At 53.7% G+C, this 25365-nt stretch overlaps 1 protein-coding gene across 4 annotated transcripts in view; it reads right to left on the reverse strand.

The window, feature by feature from the left end:
- LTBP2 (latent transforming growth factor beta binding protein 2) overlaps positions 1-6113 on the reverse strand; it is a 70988-nt gene extending 64875 nt beyond the window's left edge. For 2 of the 4 annotated variants that reach the window (XM_061367373.1, XM_061367372.1), the window contains exon 1: positions 5311-6109. In XM_061367373.1, coding sequence (XP_061223357.1) covers positions 5311-5765 — 455 coding nt within the window. In that variant the 5' untranslated portion in view covers positions 5766-6109. Of the gene's footprint in view, positions 1-5310 lie in introns of all 4 variants that reach the window. The other 2 variants (XM_061367374.1, XM_061367375.1) reach the window with 2 other exon arrangements.
- Positions 6114-25365: the final 19252 nt, after the last annotated feature.

A 25365-nucleotide genomic window follows, 5' to 3' on the forward strand; every position in this document is an offset into this window, starting at 1 on the left:
TCCTGGATGAGAGGATATCAGAGACAGAGGCAGGGAGGATCTCCAGGCCTGGAAGTGAGCACCTGGGAGGAGCAGCATGTAGTACTGGAGTGCAGAGAAGGACCACAATCATATCATGATGAAAACCCAGTGCACAGGACCTCACAGAGCATGGGGCCCCAGGTAAAGTAAGAACACCAGCAGTGGGAAAATAGCTATGGGGCCTCTGCTGCATGGGACGCAGTCATGAGCAGGTCTGGTTCTATTTAAAGCTTTTAGTTGACAATTGCATGGCTTAAAAGCCATGTGGTTTTCACTTACAAAGAACTCAGAATGAATCCCGGGAGGTTTAAGGAGCACAGCATGTTTACAGCATGGAAGGATGCTGCTCAAGAGTAATGGCCCCCAGATGTGCTTGTCTTGCTGCACGTGCCATCACCAACACTTTGGGTAAAGACATGGATCAGGCATAAGCCACATGCAGGGCGCAGCCAACCCCAGGTCTCTCCATCCAGCACCGCTTCTGGATTGCAGAACAAGTGGCAGGATCCCTCCAGGTCTGGTGTCACTGTCCCAAGGGTGGCTGCTATGGAGCCACCTGTACACCCTCAGCAGCTCCTGATCACTCTGCATTGCATAGGGGATGGGGGCTTCCAAGGCAGTAGGTGGAGCTGCCCAGTAAGGGGTTCCACTGGTGCCATGATGCACCAAGCCCCTGGCAGACCTAACAATGACATGAACCAAAGCCATGCTCCTAACTCTGAAGCCCTCAGCAGCTGTGCAAGGCTGAGCACCCAGGCTGCCTCCTTCTTACCCACCATGTGAAACTGGGGGCCCGGCAGCAGTGAGGGGAGCAGGGCTCTCACCCTGCAGCCTGGGATGCAGAACAAGAGGATTGGTGGGCACATGAAGGGGTCAGCAACTCTCCCAGGTGGAAAGAAGCTCAACACAGCCCCAGATCAGAGCAAAAGAGAAGACATGTCCTCACACAGGTGTCCTAAGCTGAAGTCCCACTGACCACACCAAACTAGGTCACGCTCCGCAGGGATGCCTTATTCCCAGCCCTGCCGCTGATGCCAAAACAAGCCTTGGGAAAACCATCTGTCTTTCCTATCTGTCTCATACCAGTGGAATAGGTTAATTACTGTATTTACCTTCCTAAGGGCCAAGCCAGCTAGCTCACATCTTTCCTAGGAAAGAAAATGTTGCTGGGGACATTTCCAGGCACTGGGGCTTGATTGCCTGTAACACTGAGCTGCTCCAGGGCTCATGGGCCACTTAGCACCTTCCAAAATAGTTCCCAGCCCAGCTCAGACTGGAGCAGACAGAGACCATTTCCAATAGTCTGATTCCCCTTTTTGGAGAGCTCAGGCAGCTGAATAGCCACAGTGCCAGAGAAAGCCCTGAGGTACAGCTCACTAGTGCAGACGTGGGTCTTTGGGATTGCCTTTCTGGCACAATGCAGGGTGAGGCACTGGATCCGCATTTCAGCCCCTGCCTCAAGTGCCAGGTACACCCTGAGGTCTCCAAACAGCACAGGCAGCGGTAAGCAACTGCAGACCAAGCTGGCTCCTCACTCTGCTGCTAGGATGTACCATCCACACCCAAGTATAGTCCCTGGCACCTTGTGAGAGCTTCGTGCACAGGAGGTGGATGTCAGACATTACTTGCCTGCTCCTGCTCTGGGACAGACGTCTCCCTGACACCCCTCACAGCTATAGCCATCTAGCTTCTCCCTACATCCAGAAGTACCATTCACAGCCCTGACTGCATGCTCCAGCACAACCTGCAGCTTGGGCAGAGGAGCTGTAACAAGCCAGTCCTTCATCACCGGCTTTGCTGCAGCAGCCAAAGGCCAATACCATAAGGATCAGGCCCCACTATGCAAAGTGGTACCCAGGATGAGAAAAGCCTGCAGGAGCTTGCAGGGTTATCTGTCACCAGAGCCAAACAACTTTAACAAGTGCTAGGGGGAAGGAAAACAAGAAAACAGTAGTAAGACTGTGGCTTCACATAGTTTCAACATGTGCGCAGCCTCAGCGATGATCACACACTGTTTCTGAACCATTCAGTAGAACTGTTTTTTTCACTACTTATTTTAACAGCAATATATGCATCATCTTCCAACTTCATGCAGCACTGTGCTGCCAGATATGCTGGCTCCATTCAGGTCATTTTCAGCATCTTAACAGAAGGCCAGGGGACCATTAGATCATCAGGTCTGCCTTTCTACTGCAGGACAGTGAACTTTATCCAACTGTGTATGAAACATTTGCAGTCAGACCCTATGAAGAACATTAGCAAAAGGCTGCTGGCATCGATGAGCCACTGAAAATCCTCTGCCAAGTCCACATCAGCATTAACTGCCTCTGCTCCTGAGCAGCAACATACACATACTGCAGCAAGAACCTACATCCCACAACGCCTGGGTAAAGCAGGACTAAATAGCCACAGATGGTGTCTACATACAGCAATTAAACAAGAATTCGGGGACAGAATACACAAAAAGAAGGTGGGAGGGAGAAAGAGAGAGTGTGGGACTCCCATCGTGTTACCTGGGCAGCCTCATATGCCCCTGAAAATTACCCAGGCAGGTACCAGAAGTAGAGGCTTCCCCAGGCTGCTCCCCTGTTACCCACCTTCCTCTGATTCTGTGTACATCACCTGAGGATCATCACTGGGATCAGCCACAGGGCAGAGGAACGAGGGTGTCACGTCCCAGGGAGCACAGAGGTGGAGGGAGGTGCGTACAGTGTTCTCCCAAGCAGCCAGCCCTAACTAGGGATGCATCTGGAGCACAAGTACAACCGTAGCTGGCACACATTAGAGCATGGGAGCTCCCTACCCCATGACACATGGAAGGAAAGTCTTTCTACTTGTGAGGTGTTGAGAAACAGGTGTGCTAAGCAGAGCACAGCACAGCAGAGATGCTCCCGGGGCTGCACTGTTTTCCTCACTCACAAGACAGTCATTTTCTGCAGTATTTGCTGTAGTGTCAGAAGTCACCTCACAATGAGCCTCCGGGAGGCAACACTAAAACCCATCTCTCACAAGACTTGCTGCTGGACGCGCTCATGGAAGGGTTCAAGCAAGTCCCATCTGCAATAAGGTCAGATGTGAGCAGGATGGCAGACACATCCAAACAGTCCCCAGAAAGAAACTCAATCTTGGGTATGCCATTATCAAACAAAGAGAAAAAATAATTATCCAGAAAAGGATGTAGTGCTGATAAATGGGGTTTTCATCCCCAGGACTGTGCCCAGACCCCCTGGAAGTACCAGCAGAGAGGTCTGATTGGGGAACCAGGGAGGGCAACCCACACAGAAGTTGAGATTTTAAGCCAAAGTTACTGTATAAATAAATAGCAGCAGGGTTTAATGCAGCCTGCAACGCTACCTGAGTAAGGGAAAATGAAGGCTGTCATACTAGAGAGTAGTAGGAGTTCAGTGTAAATAGCAGAACAAAAAATATCCCACCTGGCAGAAAAATGAAACATCATGAAATTAAGTTTTTTAGGGGCCCTGAGTTTCCTGGATGGAAATGTGTCTGGTGCAGCAAGGGGCGTAAGAAGATGGATGAGGTGGAAGGACGGAGTCTCACCGAATGGATGGAGGCAGCAGCCTCTAGCTTTCCATGAGGAGTAATGCCATGTGGTTACTCACGGACAATTATTGCAGCTAGGCTTTCTCATACACTCCAAAGACAGTAGGTCATAGAAAAGTTTAAAAGTGCCGATGTGGACTCCAGAAGAGATGCAAAGCCACTGATGACAAGCCATTATATGCACTTTACAGAGTTCAAGTTCGTGGGGACTGGAGCAAGCTCTGTATCCCCCAGCCCTTATCTTCCAGGGCAGAGCAGAGGCAGAGTGCAGCACAGTCTGTGTCGGGAACACAGCACTGAGGCACAGCTCTTCCTGCCTCTAAGCTTGGAGGCAACAGCACCCTCCAATACCCCAGGAACCTGAATCACATTGGTAACAGGTCAACAGCTGGACCAACCATTGACTACACCCTTGATTAAGGGCTGAAAGAAAGCTACCTGCAAAGAGGTTCAGCACTCTTCTGAACATAGCATGAGCCTTGGGGCTGCCTGCCCCTTCTGACAGCAGTACAAGGTGGCTGTTGACAATGGAGGCAGCTGCAGCCTGAAAACCTGGTGGAGACCATTCAGAGTAGTCATAGAAGGAAACAGGCTATGTCACACACGACTTAAATCCAACTGCACCGCCTTGTGACCCCAAAGCAATGCTGACAACACTCTGACTGCAGAAAGGGTAAAATCCTTCTGAGCCCCCAAAAGCCCAACCCTGACTGAGCAGGGCTGGAGCTTCCCAAGGCTGACAAACCCAGGCTAATGGACTGGGTAAGCTCAAATCTGCTCAAGATCTACCTGCCACTGGTTATCTGTTGGTGATAAATACTTCAACCATAATACATCAACCATAATGGAAGAAGAGCAAGTTTGGTGCTTCTGTGGATTTGTTGAAGGAAAGTACACAGAGTGGCACAGGGAAGATCTCTTATCTTGAAATTTTGCAAGGAAGTGATTATGGAAGAGAGAAACCTCAGAGACTGAGCTGCATTTTGTGTTGTAGTGAAGCTCCCCACCCAATGCTAGCAGAGGGCATTTCTGCCAGAGCCCAGAGCCTACCCTCAGTATCCCACTGGCAGGGCTCACAGAGTGGACACACGTTGACACACGTGTGGGTCAAACTGCCTGCACCATGGCTTTGGTGGCCCTTCCCAGCTATCAAAGGAGATCATCACAAGGGGCATCACCGACGGCAGAGCAGAGAGGGCACTACTCCCCAGAGGAGAGGACATGGGACCAAAGGCTACGTCAGACTGCACCAGACATCCCGCTCGCAGGCTGCCCTCGCAGCAGCTGGCCTTGCCATACGATCCCCCCTCTACCTCCAACAGCCAGAGGCTGGAGCTGGAAGCGGTCCTGCCAGGCAAGTCATAGGAAGCCTCCCCCGGCCGAGCCAGCTGCAGCCATGGGAAGCGGCCGCACGGATTGCGTGCGAGGGGCCCGCAATGGGAGGAAAGCGCCAAGAGGCCAGGTACCTGCACGGAGAGGAGCGGAGGCGGCCGCGCTCCGTCCCGCAGCGCCCAGCGAGGCCGCTCCGTCCTCTCCCGCCTCCCGTGGCCCCGCACCCCTTCGAGCCGCCGCGACGGGGGACCGGCCGCACGTGCGGGGCAGACGCGCGGCACAAGCGCGGGTCCCGCTCCGCCCCCCAGCGCCCGCGGGGATGGGACGGGGATGATGCACGGGGAGAGCCGCGGCTCACGCCGCGCACTCCCGGCAGGGTCCGGCCGCAGCACTTACCCCACCATCCTGCCTCTGCCGCTTGGCTCCTTGGAGCGGGGCACAACCCGAGCTTTCAGCCCGCCGCCCTGCCGCTGGCCGGACGGGTCCTGCCTGTTCCTCTGCTCCGGGCCGGGACCGAGCCCGTCATCGCCCGCCTGGCCCAGGGAGGCGGGCAGCCAGCCGTGCGGACGCTGCCTCCGGCCGTTACCTCCGCTCGGGCTCCCCGCGGCGGCCGCGGACCCGCGATCCACGTGGAGGGCGGCGGGGAGGGGCCGCGCCGGCGGGGGCGCTCCGTGCGCCGGGGACAGGCTGTGCGCCGCGCCCGCCATCCCTACGGCAGCCCCCCGACCCCGCGGCCGCGCCGCTCGCCCGCGCTCCGGCTCCAGCCCGGCCGCGGAGTCCGACCGGCACTCGGCGAAGCCCAGGAGGACGGCGAAGGTGAGCGGGAGGAGGCTGGCGGCGGCGCCCCGCATGGTGTCAGCCGGTAGCGGGGGCAGACGGGCTGCGCGGAGCGCTCAGCGCCCGACCGGCATCGTGCGGCGGCTGCGGAGCAGCGGGCACCGCCGGCTCTCCGCTCACCGCCCCATCCCGCGCCGGGGCTCAGCCGGGACCTGCCGCCCACCGGGGCCCGGGGCGCTGACAGCAGTGCCGAGGCTGGGGCGCGGGCTGCCGGGCGGACCGGAGGAGGAGGAAGAAGGGGAAAGCTGCCGGCCCCGCTTGCCGGGCTCCCAGAGAGCTCCCGCGCTCCGCAGGCAGCTCAGAGCAGGCAGCTCCGAGCACCTTCGCGCCTGCCTCTGGCACTGGCAGCGCCTGGAGGGGATGGAGGGTTTTATTTTTGGAAACCTCCCCCTTTTGTTTCTTTTTGATGCTGACATCCCCCCTCTCCAGAGGACACGGCTCGGCCCCCCTCCTTAGGAGAGGAGACATTCCAGCAACACCCACTTTGGCAAAGGGAAACAAACTACAACAGAGAAGCCTTAACCCCTGCCTGGCCGGGGAGACCCGTCCGCCGCCTGCCCGAATGCCGGCGTGCGGTCCCGGAGCCCTCCATGCCGCCCGGCCTGCCGCCGGCTCCCGTCGCAGCTGGAAGCGCTCGGGGAAGGTGGAGCAGCCCCGGGTGTGCGGTGCACGGAGGAGGACACGCGGATACCGGAGGAATACCCAGGCCCCCCCAGCATCTGGGGACTTGTGGAGCTCCAGCAGCACCGCTAAGCCCTCTCGCTGCTCTTGCTCGCACCTCACAGGAGAGGGGCACAGCAATGGGAAGAGCCTTATTTGCCATTCCACCCTGGCTACAGAGCTCTCAGATGCTCTCAAACCCAGCTCTGGCTTTAGATTCTTCCTTGTGTAGGTCCAGGCTAGAAAAGGACCCACCTAAAAGCTTCAGGTCCTTCAGCTAAGAGAGATCTTTTAGGAGACATCCCACCAGCTTAGAGTGGATGTTCATCCTTCCCCCTATCTGTCTCTTCATGGGCACCTGGAGGTTGAGGGATAACTTCAAATGACTGCTCTATACGCACTGAGAAATTCTGAGGGAAGAATCGGGCAAGGGAGAGTAGGGAGCCCAAATCCCATTTCAGCCACACACATCAGCTCAGCTCTGCCACATCCTTGCTGCTCTCTGCTGCCTTTGGCCATCTCCATCAGGGAGCAAAGCCTCCCAGAGGAGTACAGGCTCTGTGTCAGTCCAGAAACAGGGTGTACCTGGGGTGGATCCTTTCTGGCCTACACCAGCACCTAGGAGCTTGGTGGGTGGCTAAAGACCTCTCACTGCACCTCTGCGGGCCGGGAGGCAGAGGAGAGCACTGCAGGTACTCGCAGGAAGCAGATGAACACTGGCATATGTCCCTGCCGCGGGTCGTGCAGCCAGTAACATCTGTCGACCTGTTTTCATCGTGCCAAGCTGAGGCGGATGAAAGGTGCACCTCACTCAACATCCCAACCCTGGGTGCTGTGCCTGGATGCCTGCCGGAGAACACGAGGAACTCTGTGTGCACAAAGAGTGATCCTTTGGGTGTGCCCTCACGTCTTCAGCAGCCCGCAGGGTAGGGGCACCTTCAGCCGGATGCCGCAGCTCAGCCGCTGGGTTGAAAAGGCAAATTGTCATACCAGCCCATGAATGTGTCTGATTTCTTTTGCCCCTTTTGATGCATGGGGTGGCTCCTACATAGAGCATGAGCTCTCCTCCTATGCCTGCTGCTCCCCAGGCCCTTACAGCACCCTGTCCCACTGACGTTCCTCTTCTTTCAGCCTCTCTCACTGCAGGTGCTGTGTCCCCAGGCCCCCACCAGACCATCTGCTTCCCAAAAGCTTCGTGGCAGAGGAGTCCAGCTCCCTCAGTACCTTGTCTCTGTGCTCTTAAAGTCTCTCCCATTTGAAACCAGTGGCTCCTGCCCCTTGACTTTCAGGCCTCTCAGATCACAGCTCCTCCTTGGGATGGAAGCCCTGCTACTCACCCTCCAGGGTGCAAAAAAAGCGGGGAAAGGAGCAGAAGCACAGGGAATTAATCTCCCTAAAGCACACCGGATCTGGAGTGGTGCAGGACCCCAGCACAACCCCTCCAGCTGGGGTCCTGCAAGCAGGGGAGAGGGAAGGTAACCTGACAGGTGAGCAAGTGCTACCGGAGCACCGGGGCTGAGTGCTTTCAGGATTTGACCTTGGCTCTGGCAGCTGGCTTATGGGGCAGCAGTGTCAGAGGAAATACCAGCAGGTGCTTTGGCACTTCCTGTGACACCACTAGCTTGCCTGCCTGCCCCGCTGAGGGAGAGCCACTGCTTGGGCAGGAGCATGGCTCTGGATGCTGTGAGCAGTGCCCGATAACAGCCATGGCTCATTCCTTTGTTCTGTGAAAAGAGGAATGTCCTTTCCATCCTCACCTAATTATTTTCTTATGCAGCAGTGGAAAGAATGCTTGCGCCTAAACCTGACACAAGAAAATTGGCAATGCTGTAAACAAAGCTACAAACAGAGGAGCTGAGAGCCTGGGCAGTGCTCAGAACTAGAGCAGGCAACGCTGGGGCACAGTGCATTCCTCTTCCCTTGAGGTGCTGGGTCGCCCCAGGGAAGAAGCATGATCTTGACATCCCCAGGGGACCTGCACTCGAGCCCCAGGGGCAGTGGGACTGCAGAAGCCTGTGCCTCCCTCACAGGGCTGGGGAAAGAGGATGTGCAAACCCAACAGCGCCATCGGCAGCCCTTCAATACCTCTCCACCCGCCCTGGCTTCGCTGGAGCCCGGCCCAGGGAGCTGGCATCTCCTCTCCCATCAGCTTTGCAACTTGTTTACTGGAGCTGGACACCGAACTCCTTCCAGGCTCACACATGCAAACACTCCTCTGTTTTTGCAGGGGTGTGCAGCAACGTTTGATCCGTGTAAGAGCAGTGGCTCTATGAGCTCCAGCCTTGCCACCTCAGGGCTGCCTGGCAAAAGGGGCTGCAGGCTTAGGCGCCTGGGCACAGAGTGCCTGCATCCTGCTGCGGGAATGGTTGCATCCCAGTGCAGGTGGGTGATGCGCAGGTTCTTGGTCCTGGGCTCACTGCCTCCCATCTCAAAACCAGGCCTGTCAGAAAAGAAGCAGGGGGTGCATGGGGAGTCGTAGCACAGGTTGGGTTTCAGCGTGCTGCTCAGCGGGGCTCAGCAAGAAAACATGAAATATCTCAGTCTCAGGAACTCACACAGGCACAGCACAGTCAGGCTGCTTGTCACCAAGAGCAAACCTGCACCTGGAAAGAGGGACCAGCAGTGGAGGGAAGAGGGGGCAGCAAGCTGGCAAGTGGGGTTCAACAGCCTGGCCCCTATCAGCAGGGAGCACAGGGCTCCTCCTGGGCAGTGAACTGCAGGTGGGCAGCTCAAAGTGCTCCCTGCTGCCTTCAGTTCCCCTTAATTCACCACACGAACTTTCAGGCAGCAGCCATGGTATCAGAGGAGAGACAAGGCAGACACAGCTGTGGCACCTTTCCCAGTCCATGCTTTCCAGGGCCAGGGCACCAACATGCATGAGGCAGACCTGAGAGACAGCACAGAAAGCAAGGGACTTGACAGACCCTGAAAAGAAGAGGAGCAAGGGTAGGCTGTGCTGATGGTGTAGTCCTTCACACCTGCCACCACTATGGAAGAGAAGGAGGGGTGCTTGGGCAGCTGAGGATTGAAGCCCTGGGGCCAGAGACAGATGATGGTTGAAGGTGAGCTCTGCTCTGGAGGGATGATCACAAGTCATCTCTCATCTCTCTTTGAGTCCTCCCAAAGGCCAGGGAGAAAGGGCTGTTCAGGACTGTGCTGATGGAGGTCCCTCTGCACCAGGACCTCTCACGCCATCATTCTCCTACGTGTTGGGTCCACACAAGCTCTGTAAGGCCCCCTTGGAGTGGTAGCACCTGGGAGCCACACTTCCAGGACCAGTTGGCCCGCAGATGTGGCTGCTGGCACTGTATCCCTTAGATTAATTAGCTCCTTTTCTTCCTCTTCAGAAGGGTTCACAACCCACATGTGCTTCTTCCTCCGCTGTGAGCAGATCCCTAACACGCTGCAGATGGGACACATTCCATAGATTCAGAAGCTGCCTACAGCTCCCGCAGAGGAAGAAGGAGCACTCCCCCCCTGCTTGGGGCTGAAGGGCAAGAGAAGGTTGGCCAGCCCCACTGACTTACAAACTCAGGGTTTGGAACCAGCCTTTTAGAGGTACAAGTCACAGTTTCCCAGAAAATGGCCATCTTGCACCAGGAGGGAGGACACAGCAGCCCTGGGGTTCTGGATGGAGAAACAACTTGGAGGAACAGTGCAGAAAAACCTCCGGAGAGGACCTCTGTAACCATGGGCACCAGAGAGACAGGAAAAGCAGTTTCTGAATTTGTGAACACAGCCAACAAATCCCCCATGGACAGCATTCCCACCCCCTGCCTTTGCCATGAGATACACACAGCTCGGCACACTCATAGCACCCAGGGAAGCAGATGCTCCCACTGGACAGATGAGCTGCTCCAAACAGACGCAGAGTCTGGCCCTCCAGCTACCTCCACCCACTCTTGGTGTGTCCCTCCGAGCCCTGGGGTCCATCCTGGCCCTCCCTATGAGGAGGCCAGCAGCAGGCAGCCAAGAGCCATGGAAGTGACAGATTGTGGTCAGAAAACAGAAGAGAAACTGTCCAGCAGCTCCTAGTCCAAAGCCAAGGTTTACTGGTTTTATTGTTCCTTCTGCTTCCATTTAACCAGGACTGTCTCGAAGATGGAGGAGGGAGGCACAGAATATCCAAGTGGGTGTCCCACAGTTGGACTCCTTGGTCGTGCTGTTCTCTAATCATATGTCCATGCACCACCGAGGGCTGAGACCACATGCTGGAAAAGAGGTTTCAACAGGAGACGAAAACATGCCGCTAGGAAGAAGAAACCTGGAGAGCAAGACCAGATGTCAGAACCCAAGGGATGCAAGTGCAGAGTGAGGCAGAGAGGGGGTTGCTGTGGGCTACTGCTGCAGAGCACAGCTGGTTCCTTATTTATCCATCTTGTTATTTCAAGCCCCTTCAGCAGTTCTTCAGGAGGAAAACAAATCAGAACAAAAAACCTCAGCTAGAATGTGGCTCATGCAGAGCTCCAGCAGCTCAGGGGAACCTGTCCATTTGTAATTAATGAAGTCCTGCTTGCAGTGATCCAACTGCAATCTCCCCTCTCCCCAGGAAGCTGATCTGGCCTTGCTGCTGCTTTGATACCTGCAGCTGGAACTGCACGTGGCGGGGAGATGGGCCTGGAAACCAGGAAAGCCCAAGCATCCCTGAGGAGCATGAAGGCTGCCCTGACCAAGAAACCCATTCCATCACACATTCCCTGTAGGAGCAAGCCTGCCCAGGGCCTAGACTTGATGGGGGGGCTTCAATTGAAGCACTCATTAGTCAGCTGTCCTCGCTAAGGGAGGAAAGGAAAGAAGGAAGCACACCTTCTTGCCATTTTTAAGGGCAATGACCCACAAAGAGGGAACACTCCCCCACGTGGTTGGGGTACTGTTGAGAGGAGTGTAGAAAGGGCCCTGATAGTGTGAATTTCCACAACCTTCTATTCCCTTTTCCACTGGCGTCTTGACGTCAGGAGGCTTTTTCCCAAAGTGGCCATTGAACATCAGCTTGTCACAGCCTGGAAGGGAAGCAGGAGCAATAGCTTGAGGATACAGAGGGAGTGGAGGCGCTCTCCTCAGTGGAAGGTCTCCTCTCCTGGTGTCTGGTACCACTTCACAGGCAGCACTTCCCAAGGACCCCACAACCTGCGGAAGAGAAAGATCTAGCCAAGATGACCCAACAGCAAGGGCAGAAGAAACCAGGACTGCCAAAGCAGCTTTTCCCAAGGAATCCCTCCCACAATGAACTTCTCAAAAGCACCCCGTTTCCTTTGCCTTTTCTTAAACAGCAAAAAGACCAGAAAAAAACAACCCTGAATCAAACTTTGAATTCTGCAGAGTGTTTGGGATTAAAGCAATTGAATTCCTGCCTCTGATTCCAAAGCAGTCTTCCTAAAAAGCAACAACTGTTACTTCCTTCAAGCTCCTGTTGTTTCCTTAAGACCCTCACATTGGCTGCCTGGGGCATGGGGAATTTGGACTGGAAGTCCTTCAGCCTATCCATCAGCTTTGCATGTCAGAGGAAAACTGATGATGGCCACATAGATCCTGTTTGGGAATGATCGGTGGGGTTGATGTTATATCTGTATTTTAGTTTGGTTACTCTGCCATCCTGAAATTGCAGGCCCACTGCCCATCACAGGATTTTAGGTGTTTTCCTACCACTTTTGGCCCTGGAATGGCTGTGTGAGCAGTGACCTCAGCTCATTACAATGCAGTGATTTCAAGTGGATGTTTAATAGCTTATTAATAAAAGTGAATCTTAGGGAACTGCAAAGAAGTGGCTATTACTAGGTGGTGTGTGTTAAAGCTAAAGTAGTCATCAAGCAATAGACTAGTTCATTGACACTTTACAGTCCCATTGGGTAATTATTGGGATTAGGCTGAGTACCCAATTTCCCACCTATGACTTCATAGGCTGGGAATGCAGCACTCTGGTGACATCACAGATCCAGCAGTCTCCCTCAGCAGTTGCCGCATTGACTCTGCTGTCACCCACTCTGCACATAGGTGTGGCACACAGCTTTAAGAGGGGGCTCGGACTCTTACAGGAAGCAAGAATAACAAGAAATGAGAGCTTAACGGGGACATAAACACAAGGCAACTGCAGAGGAGATGAGCAAAGCCCCTTCCCATGCGTCACCGCATCAGGTCATCATCTTCTGAGAAGAGCAAGGAGCTCGGGATGGGGAAGCATGCACTTCCCACCCGGACAGGGGCCATGCCAGGTGCACAACAGAAATCCAGAACAGGGTTATAGAGGTGGCACTCACGATTTTCCTGCCTCTCCCAGAACAGGGTTTGGAGCTCAGAGCAGCAGTAAGGACAACGTAAGCCTGCCCTCTTTGCAGTGATCACCTCTGCCTCCCTGCTGAGCTCTGGCATGCACTTTCCAGCCATGCCTCTGCCTTCTCTCAGCCCAGCTGAGCAGGCAAGGCAGCCTCACACAGCCCAAGTGCACAGCAGGGCCAACAGCCCAAGTGCCAACAGCATGTGCTCCCCTGGGGCTGATGAGCCCTCACAGGAGGCATGGTGGCTGAGAAGGCAGCTGGCACCATGGAGACCCTCTCCTTCCTCCCTCCTTCCCAGAGCCTGGCTCTGTGCATCCCTGAGCCAAGGGAAGCAAGTCCTGGAGGGTGGCAGGGCTGTAGGAAGGGGGGATCTCCCATTGTCCCTGGGGAATATGCCCACAGGAGCAGCAACATTAGGCCAGAACTACCCGCTCTGAGGCTGTGCTGGCTAGGCTGGTCTACAGGCAGCTCCTGCCACAGATGAGCAGGAGGAAGGCAGGCAGATGGGGTATGGACCAGGAAGGGTACTTGCACAGCCAGGAGTGCAATCTGGGAGCAGATGAAAATGAAGCAACAGCACCAGCTTGCCTTACACCCACAAGAAGGGACAAGGGGATGCTGAATACGTGGCCAGAGCCACCCCAGATGCAGGAGGAAGTGGCCCCTGACTGGGGACTCCTCTCAATATCACTTTGGTCTTTTTCCCCTGGGGGGGCACGGCAGCGACAGGGCCCTTGGCTATCCTTTGTGCTGTCCCTGCCTTGCTGCCCACTTTCAGCAAAGGTGGCTGCCCCTATGGCATGTTTTGTCTATCTTGTTGCTCTCAGTCAGACCCTGCTTCCTTGCAAGGTTGTCCAGCTCTGTGGGGGGGTCTGGAGGGTATGAACATCACCAACAAAGCTTTTAGGGTACACAAATCACCCAGTGGAGCTTAAATTTTATGAGAGTAAGTTTCAGGGGGGTAGGAGGATAGACCATCAGCATGGTGCTCACCTCTGAGCCTGCAGGCACTGCTAAGGAAGACAGTGTGGTACCAGCACCGTATGTCCTGCCTCATCCTCAGGCTTCTTGCCAGCCTGCATCCAGGGTTGTCTGTCCTCCCTGCCCCGGAGGGCTGGTGCCTGCCTCTCCCACCGGGCTTGCGCTTCTCCCCAGCACAGCGCTGGGGAGCCAGATGCAGGCCCAACAGCAGGACACCTTCCCCAGCCTGGGGCAGGGGGTGCGGCTGCTTCCTTGAGCCAAAGGCACATGTGGAGTTTGGCTCAAGGAAGCAGCTGCCCCATTTCCGTTCCCCTGACAATGCCGGTGGGGAGTTGCTCTGACCTGCGGTGCCTCCCAGACCGCAGAGCTGCTGGGAAGGTCAAAGGCAGCTATAGGAAACACAGCAGAGGCTGGTGGCCAGCCATAGCCCTGTGCTTCCTCACCAGGACAGATCCAACCAAGGCTGATGAGCACCCCATATAACCAGGACAGCCTCCAGTGCTGCTAAGCAGAGGCTGGGGGATGAGGGATGTTCTGGCTTGCCCCTTTCCTACCTCGCAGTCTGACTCTGTGTTGCAGTGAACTACAGCTGACCTACGGCTCCCTGCCTCACCTGTCCCTGCCCCAGTATCCATATCCTATATGGCACCAGCCCCTTGGCCCCTGCTCAGCTCAAGCCTCCATCTGGCTTTGGGGCCGCTGCTAGAAGCATTACAGCACACCTGTTCTTCAGATGAGGGTTTATGACCAAGGCTAGCACATCTGGATTGTAAAATAGACATTTGGAAGTTTATCAACACGTTTCCAAGCAGTCTGGGTACGGCAGAGGCTCTGTCTCAATGCTTTAGTGGAGGAAGCAGCTGGGCTGGAAGGGCAGTTTGGTGCCCTTCTCACGCCCCGTGCTGGCTGGGCTGAGCCCCACACACACGCGCACACCCCAGAACCTGAGCTGCCTCTTCCTGACACCAGTGGTCCAGGAAGCTGTGTCAGCAAGGCTCTAGAAGGGAAATGTGGAAATGAAAAGCGGTGCCCTTCCCACCCCAGAACCCGCTGACACAGCTGCACCAAGCCTACGCTTCAGCCAAACATCTCCAGAAACACCGCCTGCTCACAAAATTGGTCGGGAATCTGCTCCATATGTGCTGAGAGGGAATAACTGACTCCATCAGCTTGGTCCTGTGCAGAGCTCGGCCGCCAGCAGCCTCCAGGGCTTTTGCTCTCAGCAAAGTTCTGATCATCAGCAGCATCAAGCTGCCTCTAATGGATTTGTCAGCACCAAGCAGATCTAAAGGAGGAACATGGCTTGCTGCCCTGAGTTGTTTCACGTGCACAGCCCTTCTCAGCGTATTAGTTTCTCAGATGCGCAGCTCTCACACCCGTGCTAACAACAGACCTCCCATGTAAGCCTTCAGTAGCGTACTCTGGTTTTGGTCTCTTCCCAGCCATCCCCCGCCAACAGAAACACAGCTGATGCTTACGGGTGTGAGTGACACAGAGGCAAGAGATGCAGAAGACCTATAAAGCTGATGGAGCAGGAGGTAACTTTGCCTCCAGCATGCAGGAGAGCTTTGGTAACATGCTGGTGGCTGCTTCCCATAAGATCTTCAGATGGTCTAGGTCTAAGTTCAGAGCAGCTGATTAACAGTCTTCCTGGTAGTCAAGCAAAGCAGTGCTAGATACAGATGTGCTCTCCAAACTGCTCCTCCTCTCATTCTTACCCCACCACAGCCTGCCTGGCAGCTGGCAGAGTCTCCTTTCGCCTCCTTCCATTTTGCTGGTCCACCTACAGGTGAAGGCAGTGCTCCTGTCCTGCAGTACTGACTATCATGCTATGCTCTCATCACCCTAAAGGCAAAACACAGCACTGTACCAGCTACTAGAAAGAAAAACAACTCTATCCCAGCCAAAACCACTGAGGGAGAAACCACTCTAATCAAGTGGCTGAGCACTGCAAAAATATCTACAGCAAAGGAGGCACAAAAGGAGACAATTTGCTCTCAAGACTTCATTTTCACAATCAGTTTTCACATTCACAATCAATCTCTTCATTTCTCTGCAATGCAGTAGGCTATAAATGTATTGATACTTATTCTACAGCCCTTCGGAGGCTTGGGCACACCTGGATTTTTCATCAGTTCCACCTGGGTCAATCTCTTCCCTATCTAATCCATGTGTTCTCAGGAATACTGAGCTACCTCTTTAGAGATACTAATTCACACTGATTCAAAGTAGTTCCAAGCTTAGAGTATTTCAGTGGAGGAGGCTGGGGAGAGAGGAAGATATGGAAGCCTGGGGTAACACCAAACCTTCAAACACTGTACCTGCAGTGGTGGAGATGCAAATGCATTTCTATAGCACTTTGCACTTGGCCAGATTCTTCCTCTTTATGTGTCTGTTTCAAAACTGTGGTGCTGGTGTTGCAGAACTCCCCAAAACATCCTCAAAGTAAGAGCAACCTGACCTAGGTGAACACAGGGAAGAGCATCAGCACAGAGACACCTGATAACTTGTAAACAGAGCCCAGGACAACAGAACCGGGGCACTGCCTCACAGTGCTGGTGCTGGACCCCCAGTTCAGACCTAGCACTGACACAAGCTTCTGTGATCTCAGATGAAGCATCTATCTTCAACTCTCAATTACAAAGTGGACAAGAGACCTCTCCGCACACCCACACTGTGTTTGCCCATATCCTTGCTGGGCCCTCTGGCACTAGAGTCAGCCACATTGCATAGAAAAGAGAACGTGCTGTAGGAGAAAACATCTGAATTGATGTGAGGGCTGTACACATGCCACTGCTTAGGGAAAACAAACCTGTTTAGCTGCACCTAATATCACTGAGCATGTACATATTGTCTGAAGTCAGTGCTAGGGCCAAGTTCGCTACTGGATACATCTTCCATGGGATCTGGATAACCTGTAAAGATGTTAGCAGTAATTCAGGGTGAGAGGCACTGCAAGACATGACAAAGGAAAACAGGTTGGAAAGTAAGGGAAGGAGATTCACAACTTCATTCGGATCAAGCAAAGTCCCCTCTTGCATTTGGCTGTGCCAGTGGGACCATCTGCCCAGCCATCCCAGATGGTGTATGTTTACTGACAGAGGAGGCAGCGTAGCTTTGCATTTCCCAGTAAATTGAGCTGGTCACCTCCAAGTTTCTAGGTCAGCGGGTCTGCTGTCTCTGGCACATAAATCTGACCCCCACCCCAGGCCCTCCTTCCCCGAGGCAGGCAGGTCCTGCTAATGACAGCCAGTGTTTTGTTCAGCGGCTGAGCCAACACTTCCTCCCAAGGGAGCACGTAACTCCACAGAGGCAAAGGTCAAGTGTACTCTTCTCAGAGCTGAGGATTTGCCTTTGCCACTTAATCCAGGCTGAGATCTCACAGCCGGCACAGAGCTGCTCCCGAGGCTGGGAACACAGCCTCTTGCAGGCAGATGAGGAGCGCGCCTGGGGCACAGGTACAAGGGGAAAGACCAAACATGTGCCCTTCACCACAAGCCCTGGGGCACCAGCAAGGAGGCAGCTAGGAAAACAACCCCCCACCGCATACTTCATCCCTGTCTTGTGAAATAACCCTGCCTTGTCCGCACTGGTTCAGGCCTAATGCCAAAGTCAGCCAAGTGGCTGGTGCTGCCTAACTTCCATTTACAGCTCTGCCTCCTGTAGGGTGCAGTGGAAGCAAACCAGCTTCAGCACCACAGTGTCCAGAGGCAGCAGCTCAGATGGTTTCCAACAGCATTCTGCTGTGCCCAGGAGGCACTCTGCAGGGCTCAGTCACAGCCCTGCAAGGGGCAGTGTGGGAAAGAGAACAGTGAAGGACCCCATCACTCCGGTTTCACACTGGATGTGAGGAGTAAACAGGCCCCTATTGTCCTTGTCTCAGCCACCCATGAGCCTCCTGGCTATGGCCAAGCAAGCAGGTGGCACTGGCAGTGAAGAGCATCTGCTGGTGCTCTCCCACACATCACAGACTGGCTGAGGTGGGATAGGACCTCTGGAGATGGTCCTGTCCAGACCCCTGCTCAGGCCAGGATGCCTGATGCTGCTGCCGGTTGGGTGTTTGAACCCCTCTGAGGATGGAGGCTCCACAGCCCCCCTGAACAGCCTGCTCCATCATCATTCAAGCTGATTGTGCCTCCAGTACAGGTAGCCTTCAGCCACCTTTGATGCAGTGTGTTTGGTCACTGTCAGAGGAGGTGGGGGATGCCTCTCTTGGGGACATGACAGCTATGGACCTGCACAACATTCTTGGCTGTGCTTCCTGGCTCCAGTCCCCAAGGGGAGGCTCCCAACCCCCATGTTACAGGGCCATGTTCACAGAACCATAGAATAGTTAGGGTTGGAAAGGACCTTAAGACCATCAAGTTCCAATCCCCCTGCTATGGGCAGGGACACCTAGCTCTAAACCGTATCACCCAAGCTAAGCCTGGAACAAAAGTGGGGTGTCCTTCTTACTCACATTGACCATGCAAACACACCAGTAGTGGATCCAGCCTTCGCCATTTCCCTCCATTTCTTGCTTTCTGTTCAAGACAACTGAAGAAGTATGGGGAGGAGGTGGGGAGCATAATTTGGCAGGAAGGCTTTCTTCTCTGAGTCTATTGCTTCTGAGATTGAGGAGGATTAACCTTGCAGACCCTCCATAAACACCAGGCTCCCCCATGGCCACCCCCAGTACCAGCTGTGCAGTCAGCATGGATCCGCAAGGATCCTGGACCCACAAGCCTGTTTTCACAGATTGGTGCTGTTTTACCTCCCGGTGCTTTTCTGGTTCTCATTATCTCTGCAGAGCTGATGACTCTGAGACATTTCGTCTCCCTGGAGGCTTTTTCTGGTGTGTTAAATCTGATTTATGCAACACAGCCATGCCTGTCCTGGTCACCCATGCTCACCTCTGGCTTGTTAACACCCTGGCTGGCCAAGGACGCTTCCCCACCTGCCAGCAGATCTGAACCAGACTGCACCTCTGCACCCACCAGAGTTAAAGCCTTGGCAGCTTGCTCCTCCTATCCCTTTTCCTCTCATTCATCGCTGATCATTAATCACAGCAGCCTCTTTCCACAAGGGACCTGCCTCCACAGACCCAGACCTGCCCCTGCAGCTGCCAGGGGAAGTCCCAGGGGCAGGCACTGAACAAGGGCAAACCAAATTAGCAGTTGTAAGGTAACACCCCCAATAACCTTAGCCTGGTCATTAACCCCAGCTGCATGGAGGGCATCAGCAGCTCAGGGTCCCTCCCGAGGCCAGCGGGATGCTTCTGGCAGGGAAAGCGGCCTCTTCCCTAGCCTCCTGTCTTCTGCTCTTGATAGAAACCAGTTCAGAAACACAATAGTTTGGGATCTAAACAGCTCTTAACACTTATCGCTGCCTGTCCCACGAGGCAATCCGAATCCAAAGTACAGCTATAACACATGTATATCTGTTCACAACACCTCATTGGAGGAATTAAAGAGTGACAATGATACTGTACTTGGGACACGATGACAACTGCTTCCATCTAGCCAAACACGACAGAGGCAAAGGCTGGTCCAGCCTACTAAATGGTGCTAGAGCTTCAGGCTGGGCATAGTACCAAACATTACAGTGGAGCCCCTCTACATGGCCCCTAGACATCTTTGCATTTGCAGGCCTGGCGACCTTTCCAAGCTTCTCTCCACCATCCTCCTATTTCATTTCAGGCTGCTTCTTGCTCTTTGCCCACACTGCCTGCACAAGCTGCTTTGCAGGAGGAAGGGTCATCTCTCATAAGCCATCTGCACCATACCTAATGCAAGACAGGGTGAGCCACCTCTGCAAGGCAAACCTTGCACCTCTCTGTTGTACTTGGACACATCTGTTTTGCTGGTGCCTGTCTTTTGCCCAAGTCAACCACTGCTGTCACCTGAAGGGGAAGGGTGACAGTGCTATAACCTGGATACCTCACACATTCCCTCCGAGACCTTTGCAGTGCTTGCATCCAAGCAGGCCTGCTGGGTAGGAGGCTTGAATGAGGGCAGCTGGACAGGAGCCCTACAAGCCAGCCATACTGGCCACCAAATCTGCATCCAAAGATGCTAACAAATGAGGTGAAGGAAATGTCTGGAACAGGGACCAAGTCTGGTCATGGTTTGAGTCCTGACTCCAAAGCAGCTGGTACAGCCTGGCAGGCGATGCACAGCTCAGCTATCCCAACCATCCTCCTGAGCTGAAACTTACTCCAGTGTGGGCCCAGTGTGCCAACTTCCTGAAGTCTGGTAAAGTTACAGGTGAGTGAAGGACCCCCTGCTCCCCTCCCAAAGCAGGCTTTATGCACCCACAGTGCAAGTGGAGGTGGAGTCAAGAGAGCTCAAAAGTGGTTTGCAGTGATTCACCACACCAGACACTGTCCCACCCCCAAGTCATAGGCCCCGAGACCCCAGTAGCACAACATCTAGAGCACAAGTGCTCCTCAGCTCTTGCTGTGCTGTGAGCTCCCCTCATAACACGGGTGCCCCTTCCTACTTTGCTTGCAGAGCTGGGCAGGCTCTCTTCCAACTGGATGCCATCCAGAGCCTCCACCAAGGTCCAGGGAAGGGAGCAGGAGCTGCTCCAAGGGGTGGGAGCAGAGACATGGAAGCCAAGGCTTAGGGTTAGGGTGGCAGTGGAACAACCCAGTACCTTTGGGTGCTGGAGTGAGAGGTTCCATGGCGTTTCTATTGCTACAGCTTTGGAGATTTTCCCATCTGCCTTCCCACCATCTGCTGAGGCGACTGCAAGGGAGAGGAGGTTTGCAAGGGTCACTCTTGGGCCAGAGCAGATGGAAAGGACCTGCTGCAAGCATTTTACTAGAGACAGCCAGACAGCTGCAACATGCCCCTCAGCCCTGCTGACGGCTCATGGATCACCCAGCACACAGAGAGTACCAGGGCCACAGGAGCTGGCTCACAGCTCCACACGCCACGCTGGAGGCTTGCATGCAATGACCAAGGGTCTGCAGCTGGGCAAAGGAGAGAATTAACAAGCTGCTGAAGTCCTTCATCAGACGCCTGAACAAACAGATGCTGCCAGGAGCTGGTCTCTCCCCCTTCTGGGACCATCTTTGTGGTCAGAGAGGGGTTTCACAGCGCTTCCCAAGGGGGATAACCAGCAGCACCTTTGCTACACATTGCTCCGGGGCCTCTTCCTCCCCCTGCACCTTTGAACCAGCTCCAGACTTCTCAGCCCTGCAGGCCTCCAACCTGGACTGCTGCACACCTAATTAACTCCCTTGTTCATTTATGGTCTCTCGTCACTAAAGCAAGTAATTGGTGCACAGAAGCAGCAGGTCCTTATGCGTATTCACATGGACCTGACTGCTCCTTTGGTGTACTGGGGAAGCCCTCAGCCCCTGCTGCAGCCAGCTGCTCCAGGATCACCTACAGAGAATGCTGCCTCCTCATTTCCAGCAAGCTCCCCCAGTACCTCTGTGGCCATCACAGGACATCAGGGTCTTCTAAGGGCATAAATCCTTTTAATTCAAGCAAGAAAGTTTGTCTGAGCCACAGACTGCACCCTAACCACATCTGCTTCCCTTCACGCACTGAGACACCCCATGGGTGTCTCCTCACTCCCTTTTGTTTGTACATTTGCACATATGGTTTCTTCCCCCACTGGTACTCACTCAGGTTTGCACACAGCCAGAGGGATGTATGAATATGACCCTACTGCTCTTTTACCCACCTCCCCTCCATGTTCCCTCTTAACCCTGGCATCACAAGAATGGAGAACAGCAGAGAGTGGCAGGTTCCTTTCACAGGGGAAAACCCAGGCAGGAGTATCCCAGAGCTTCAAGACCAAATAAGCTCTTCAGGTTTTGGAAACCTCCCTTGTCTTTGTTCCTTGGCTTTCCAGGGCTGGGGGAAGGGATCCCAATGAACATGTTTGTGCTGTTCTTCTTAATAGGGTGTTGTGTAACACAGAGGGAAGTGACTACACCGGGGACCCCAGCTGAGAACAGAGACTTTAATCCTGCTGCCCAGGGAAAACTTGGAAAAAATACCTACATCTGTTCTGTTGCATTAGGCTCATGGCTCGGAGGCTGACAGCTGACCCTGGCTGCTCATGATGCCAAGGTACGGCCTCTGCCAAACAGTGCCAGGGTAAATTACCGTGACTGATCAGAAAGGCAAAAGGCAGCCAGAGAAAACTGAGGAGAGAGCTCTCCCTGTGAAGGTTTCTAACGAAGGGAGAAGGCCAAGCCAGACTGCACCAGAGCACTTTGTCTTTTCCGCTGCCACATGGGCAAGCTGAGTGGTAGTGGAAGAGAACAGGGCAGGGATGAGATGCAGGGAGAGGGATGAAGGTGAGAAGGCAGAAAGGAAACCACAGCTGCATCCACCTCTCCATGGGGCTTACCAAAGATAGGCTTTGGGATAGAACCCTTCTCTTCCTCCTCTGAACCTGTGCTATGCTGAGGCCACAGAGGGGAAAAAGGTGCTCTTATATCTACAAGCAAGGGTCATATTTGAAAAGGGCATAGGGCAGATGTTGGCAGGGCAGGGCAGGGCAGAGCAGCACACACCCCCTGCCATGAGCCTGCCAGCTCTAGGACATGTAAGAACACAGATATGGGGCTCCCTGACCCACAGCTCCTTTCCAGGCTCAGGCTTTGTCATCACCTCATATCCATCCAACAGCTCAGAGTACAAAGGAAATAAGCTATCCAGGGAACAAAACAACACTACCAAAATCTGGCTAATAGCAGACACCTAGAAGTTCTGGAAGCACATGAAAGATTTCTCCCATATTTGGCAGGGCTCTATACCCAGTGGTACACCCATGGGTAACGTGGTAGCTGCTGCACTGGAACCACAGGGCACAAGGGAGAGCCCTTCTCTGCGCACCTCTTACAGGCACAGCAGGATGCTGAGGGTGGCCTTCTCCTAAATGGGAGAGGGCTTCTAGAAAAGCTGTTAACACCCAGTTCTGTGAAGGATCTGTCTGTTTCCTATTCTAATATTAAATTAGCTCAGCCCTAATTAGCATGACATCTATGACAGGATTAAAGCAGATTCAGCATTCTTCTTCCTGCCTAGGGCCACCAGCTGCCAAACACTCCTCTAGGTCAGCATCCTGCACAGGACAGTGGCTAACTTCAAGAGAAGCAGCAAGCGAGCTCCTTTCTAGCTCTGTCTGTCAGAGGCAGGCTTTGGCCCTGAAGCACGAAGGTTTGTTTGCTCTAAATCTTATTTAACCATGGATGTTTTCATTATTCACGTCCATGTCACACTCTTATGTACCCTTAAGAGGACAAGGAGAAAAGCTCTTGCTTTCCTCAGTCCATCTGCAGAGCAGACAGCTTTGATTAGCCACGTGCCTGTTGCCTTTCAATCCCAGCTGCCTGTCACTTTGACCTTGTTCAACAAGACAAAGGGATCAGAAGGATCTGTTTCCTCAGCACCCTTCAGCCTTTTATAAACTTCTACTTCAACACCACAAACTCTTATCAGACTCTGATCCTCTATCTGTCTCCATAGGCGACCTCGTCACACAACCCTGAAACTCCAGCATGGAACCAAGCACTTAAGTAGTGGTAGTCCTGAGAAATGCCTTCTGATCCATGAGCATTTCTGCACTAGAATCTAAAGATGCCTTTTGGGTCCACCACCCCTACCCCCATGACTCTTTACCACCCTCCTCCCCTCTGCTGTCAGTGTTCGACCTGATGCCTTCCTCTCTGCTCCCTACACTGCTGTGGAGCAGATCTGTCAAGGTCAGAGTCTCAGGCCTGAGCTGGCTCAGCAGCATCAAGTGCATTACACCTCACTAATGTGTTTGGTATGTGGCTCCTCTGAAACGCTGCCACTTTGCACTTAAATCGCAGCTCTGCCCTGCTCAGGAATAGGAACCAGAGGGGCTGAGGGACAGTAAAGCCAGCTCCTAGAAAGACATTCCAGGACATCTTTCAAAGACACTTCCAATAGGCTACTGACACTGCCAACTGCCACCTCTACTCAAAAACAACCTGATGAAGACAGCGCCCAAGGCAGGCATCACCTGTGCAGGGACCACTTCAGGACAATTGCCCCCTAAGGGTGGCAACATGGTCCTTTTGCCCTCCTGTCCCTGGAACCGCTGCACTGCTCCAGTCACCTGCTGCAACTCATCCAAACTCATGCCAATTTCCATCCCTCCAGGATCTATGGAAAGGCCAGTGGTGTCTGCAGTTAATAAAAGGAGTCCATTTTGTTATAATGAGCATTAAAGATAGATCATCAGTTCCCTCTGCACATCAGCTCAATTCTGCTTTCTTGGTCCATGCTTTAAAACTCCCTCTCCCCTCACAGACCTATGACTAATCTGTGGCTCAAAACCTGAGGGAATATATCTAATCTGGTTAGCGTTAATGCTGTTGTTTGTTCATATTGAGCACATTATTCTTACTAAGCTATTTGTCCTCAGTCTCCCGAGAAAGTGCTGCAGGTTAATCGTACATTTGTAAATCCAACTTCCTCTCGTACATTTTAAATGTGTTGCCTGTTGGAAAACAAAAGGGCAAGCAGGAGCAGCACAACAGGGACTTGTGTGGAACCAGGGTATGCTCCCTAGATGCTCACTTCTCGTATGCCCTAGTTTGGGAATTACAAGCACAGGAAGGGAATCTGCCAGCCAACTCATCTGCTAGACTACGGGGCCTGCTGAACGAAACAAACAAGGAACCCCAACACGCAGACATCAGTGACCCAAGCTGCAGGGTTTCCAGAGAGGCATTCCTAAACCTGAGCAGCTCGACTATAGGCCCCCCTCTCGTGGCCAACCAGCCGCAATCACCGTCCGTCGGCCTAACGGAGCTGCCGCACTGCTGCCTGCCCCTACACCCTGAGCATCCCCGAGCCCGGGCAGCACAGCTCTGCTCCGAGGACTGACGGATCGCACGGCTTCAGGCACGGAGCTGTCTATGAGCAAGGCAGACCTGGGTACCAGGGCAGATGCCATGAAAGTCTTCTAAAAAGGAAAAGATTCATTGCAAAGAAAGATTTCTACAAAAGCAAGTAGGGATAGGACAAGGGGGAATGGCTTTAAACAGTGGGACATGTTGCCTTGAGATGCTGTGGATACCCCATCCCTGGCAGTGTTCAAGACCAGGCTGGACAGGGCTTGGAACAACCTGGTCTGCTGGAAGGTGTCCCTGCTTGTGGCAGGGGGCTGGAACTAGATAGGTCCCTTTAAGGTCCCCTCTAACCCAAACCATCCTATGATCCACGATTACCAGAACAGCCAGCATTTGCTGAGTCCCTCCAACTTGACAGCCTTATGGCTATCAACAACTAGGCCCTCAGTTTTAATAGCAATACTGTGTAACACTAAGAGCCCCCCCCATGTTGAAACAGGGCCCATTGTGCAAGGAGCTATACAACATCCGGACACAGAGAGACTGTCTGCTCTTTGGGATGGGAATGAGATTAAGAGAAAGGACAGAAGATGAACAGGAAGGGAGTGAGCAGAAGGAAACAAGGCAACACTGATCAGCCTAAGAGATCACGGTTAGCAAGATGCTCTTAATGGGTGAGGACACACAGCACAGAGACAATAGTTCAGTGTCTTACTAGAGAATACCTAGGTGACATTTTTGTACTGTAATTCTTAGTTTCAGCAATGACTACAATCACTACCAGTCTACTGTGTGTTGTTCCCTGTATAAAAGGGCCTAGGAGAGGCAAGGCTGCATACTGCTGCTGGCTGCTCTACTCACAGACAAGGAAAA

Source organism: Neopsephotus bourkii, unplaced genomic scaffold (assembly GCF_033783945.1).
Source record: "Neopsephotus bourkii isolate Nb327-2 ecotype Australia unplaced genomic scaffold, CSIRO-AGI_Nbou_v1 NB_1376, whole genome shotgun sequence".
NCBI lineage: Eukaryota > Metazoa > Chordata > Aves > Psittaciformes > Psittacidae > Neopsephotus > Neopsephotus bourkii.